The sequence below is a fragment of the Suricata suricatta genome, chromosome 11 (assembly GCF_006229205.1).
Source record: "Suricata suricatta isolate VVHF042 chromosome 11, meerkat_22Aug2017_6uvM2_HiC, whole genome shotgun sequence".
Lineage (NCBI taxonomy): Eukaryota > Metazoa > Chordata > Mammalia > Carnivora > Herpestidae > Suricata > Suricata suricatta.
Genome location: NC_043710.1, coordinates 13,182,129 through 13,185,940, shown reverse-complemented (window position 1 = coordinate 13,185,940; position 3,812 = coordinate 13,182,129). Strand labels below are relative to the sequence as shown.

Sequence of the window (3,812 nt, the reverse complement as noted above, 5' to 3'; positions counted from 1 at the left end):
TTTTCTACTCCTGAGCAGTATCTTTAAGAAATACATGCCTGCCTTAAATCCTGGAATGTTCTACCTATGATTTATGAAATAGTTGGTTCCTTCCAATGCTTTATGTTTCAGTTCAAAGGTCACTCTCTCAGAAAGGCCTTCTACTTAATGTCATTATCCCAGGTAATTATAATGTATTTTTTCATTCAATTTACTTATTGTGCTTATTATGACCTACAATTATCTCATTTCTAAGTTTCATTATCAGCATTTTTTCTCTTCTTTATTATTGGACTATAAGGCTCATGAGCTGAGGGACAGTAATTTATCTGAAGATTGAACATTCCCTTGTACAAGTAGAAAATCAACAAATACTTGGTAAATAAATAAGATGGCTAGGGGTGCCTGAGTGGGTCAGTTGGTTGAGTGCCTGACTTCAGCTCAGGTCATGATCTCACAGTCTATGAGTTCAAGGCCCACACTGGCCTCTGTGCTGATAGCTCAGAGCCTGGAGTTTGCTTCAGATTCTGTCTCATTCTCTCTCTGCCCCTTCCCAGATCACAGTCTCTCTCTCTCCTCTTTTACTCTCTCTCTCTCTCTCTCTCAAATAGAAAAATGACTCCAAGAAACCGAGAAAAGAATTATGATGTAACAAATACTCTGCAATTTTGGAAGTTATTTTGGTCTTGCTTCTCTGATTCTTCCTATATTATTGCTTCATCCTTTTTTTCTCACTGCAGAATGGTTCTCTATTCCATTCTACTTTAGGAGAGAAAATATCAACAACTTGAGCTTTAATAGTTCAGGCATTTATGACCTATAGACCTATAGTCTTTTTTTTAACCACTTTATTGAGATATCATTGATATACAAAAAGCTTGTATATGTGTTTGATGGGTACGATTTGATGAGTTCGGAGTTACATCAGTGAACTCAGCACAACATATCATAGATTGATCATATCCAAACATTTCCTCCTGCTGACTTTATTATTATTATCATCAACATCATTTTTGTGTGGGCATGTGCAAGCATACTTAAACTTCTACAAAATGGTGGCTGTTATGTTATATAATGATATTGTCTTGATTCTTTAGAATGTAACACCAGGTCTTCAGATAAAAGACACTCAGAGTACTCTTGGACAGGTGCACACCAGTGGAACTATCAGTTGTAATTGGGAAGGGATTCTAACTGGCTTAGTTATAAACAGATAACTATCCTTGAAATAAACAATTCTAGGAAAATATTTAGTCATATTAGAATAGCATGCTGATCCTTTGCCAAATATATGCAATAAAATTATCATATAGAGGTTCTATAATGTAAGGATGTTTATCATCATTGCAGTAATGAAATATAAGAGAAATAGGAAAATAGATCAAAGAAAAGATCACCTAAAACTGAAGGCCAGATATATTACATTTAAAAAATAAGGTCCTAATATTCTATACATTAAAAATACTTTCTGAAAACAAGCATAAAGGAACTTTATAACTTGTGAGGCAAGAAGAAAAAGTTATGAGTAAAGAGGAAAAGGAAATAGTATCCAATAAAGCAGTATGGGTTGTTTTCCAAATATTCGTAATTTTTAAAGATCTTATTTTCTGAAAGCTGAAGAGACAATGAGTTCTCTAAAAAATAAAAAAACATATTTACAGAGCACCTGGGTGGCTTAGTTAAACATCCAAATCTTTTTTTTTTTATGTTATTTTTTTTTTGAGAGACAAAGAGAGCACAAACAGTGGAGGGTCAGAGAGAGAGAGAGAGAGGGAGGTACAGAATCTGAAGCAGGCTCCAGGCTCTGAGCTGTCAGCACAGAGCCTGATGTGGGGCTTGAACTCACGAACCATGAGATCATGACCTGACCCGAAGTCGGACTCTCAATCAACTGAGCCACCTAGGGACCCCAAGCATCCAACTCTTGATTGTGGCTCAGGTCATGATCTCACAGTTTGTGAGTTGAGCCCTGCAAAGCAAACAAACAAACAAACTTAAAAAAAAAGAAATATCTCCAGGTATTTTTGCATGGGTTAATAAAACAGAAAACGAGAATAAACAACTAATAGACATGGATGGTAGAAATTGCAAATTCAATGTCCATCAAATAGAAGTTATAGAAAAATAGGACAAAGAAAATAGGGCAGAATAGTGACCAAAATCATCCAGTTTTCTGATAAAGCAACAAGTCCCAGATTAGGAAACCATAAGGAGAAATAAAATTATTTAATGGCATACAATTTCTCAAGACTTTTTCAAACTCAAGAGACATATATGATTGGAATCATGGCTTCAAATTCCTGGCAAGCTAATAAAATATTCTTAATTGAATAAGATTGTTAAGAATTAAATCCTCAAATAATGACTGATACTGGATCTGGATCATCTATTTAATTTGCTAAACTTGCTTTTTCTCTTCTCCAAATGGTTGCAGTTTATTTACTACTAGCCCTTTGATTTTAATAACTGAGTTAGATTAATACATATTCTAGGAAATCTGACCTAAGGAATTACCCTTACTATCTATTGAAAGTCCTAATAAAATAAATCTTCTTCGTTTCTTCTCCAAACAGATGAGTTTCCAAACCCTTACATGGCTCCCGGAAATATCACCCAGGTCACTGAGTTCATTCTCACAGGAGTCTCAGACCGCCAAGAGCTCCAGATTCCACTCTTCTTCGTTTTCCTGCTGATCTATGGGCTGACTGTCGCTGGGAACCTCGGTATCATCACCCTCACCAGTGTTGACTCTCAGCTTCAAACACCCATGTACTTCTTCCTGCGCCATTTGGCTATCATCAATCTTGGCGATTCTACTGTCATTGCCCCTAAAATGCTGATCAATTTTTTAGTAAAGAAGAAAACCACCTCTTACTATGAATGTGCCACCCAGCTAGGAGGTTTCTTGTTTTTCATTGTAGCTGAGGTGCTCACGTTAGCTGTGATGGCCTACGACCGCTACGTGGCCATTTGTAACCCCCTGCTCTACATGGTGGTGGTGTCTCCACAGATCTGCCTTCTGCTAGTATCCCTCACATACCTCTATGGCTTCTCCACAGGGATTGTGGTTTCATATTGTATCTTTTCTCTGTCTTATTGCTCTTCCAATGTAATCAATCATTTCTTCTGTGATATTGTCCCTCTGTTGACATTGTCCTGCTCTGATACTTACCTTCCAGAGACAATAGTATTCATATCTGCAGCTACAAATTTGGTCTTATCCTTGATTATAGTTGTAGTATCTTATTTCAACATTGTTTTGTCCATTCTAAGGATGCGTTCTTCAGAAGGAAGGAAAAAAGCCTTTTCCACATGTGCTTCACATATGATGGCTGTCACGGTGTTCTACGGGACCCTTCTCTTCATGTATTTGCAGCCTCAAACTAACTACTCATTGGATACCGACAAAATTGCTTCCGTGTTTTATACACTGGTGATCCCCATGCTAAATCCCATGATCTACAGCCTGCGGAATAAGGACGTGAAGGCTGCCTTACAGAGATTTCTAACAAATTCATGCTATTCATTTAAATAAGTGTAATTTTAGAGTTCTATAGGTAAATGATGAGATGGTTAAGATAGGTTATCATATTTGGAGAAAGCAAATATTAGGTGGCTGACTTAGGTTTGCAATTAATCCCAGGACATAAAAGGAGCTAGCATTTGGGAAGCATTGAATTAAAAAGTAAACTGAAGTTCTTGGAAATATGAGGTTGATACAGAAACAAGCATTTTTCACTAACTTTGTGGTGAATTTTGAAAGAAATATTTCCAGGAATCAGAAGAAGTAGAAGTTAAAAAATTTAAATAACCTTGAACAAAGTAATAAAATA

General features: G+C 36.4%; 1 protein-coding gene across 1 annotated transcript; it reads left to right on the top strand.

The window, feature by feature from the left end:
* Positions 1 to 2,572: 2,572 nt before the first annotated feature.
* Positions 2,573 to 3,514, top strand: LOC115271747 (olfactory receptor 8J3). Its single transcript, XM_029914686.1, has one exon. The coding sequence runs from the start codon at positions 2,573 to 2,575 to the stop codon at positions 3,512 to 3,514; it is 942 nt and encodes a 313-aa protein (XP_029770546.1).
* The last annotated feature ends 298 nt before the right edge of the window (positions 3,515 to 3,812 follow it).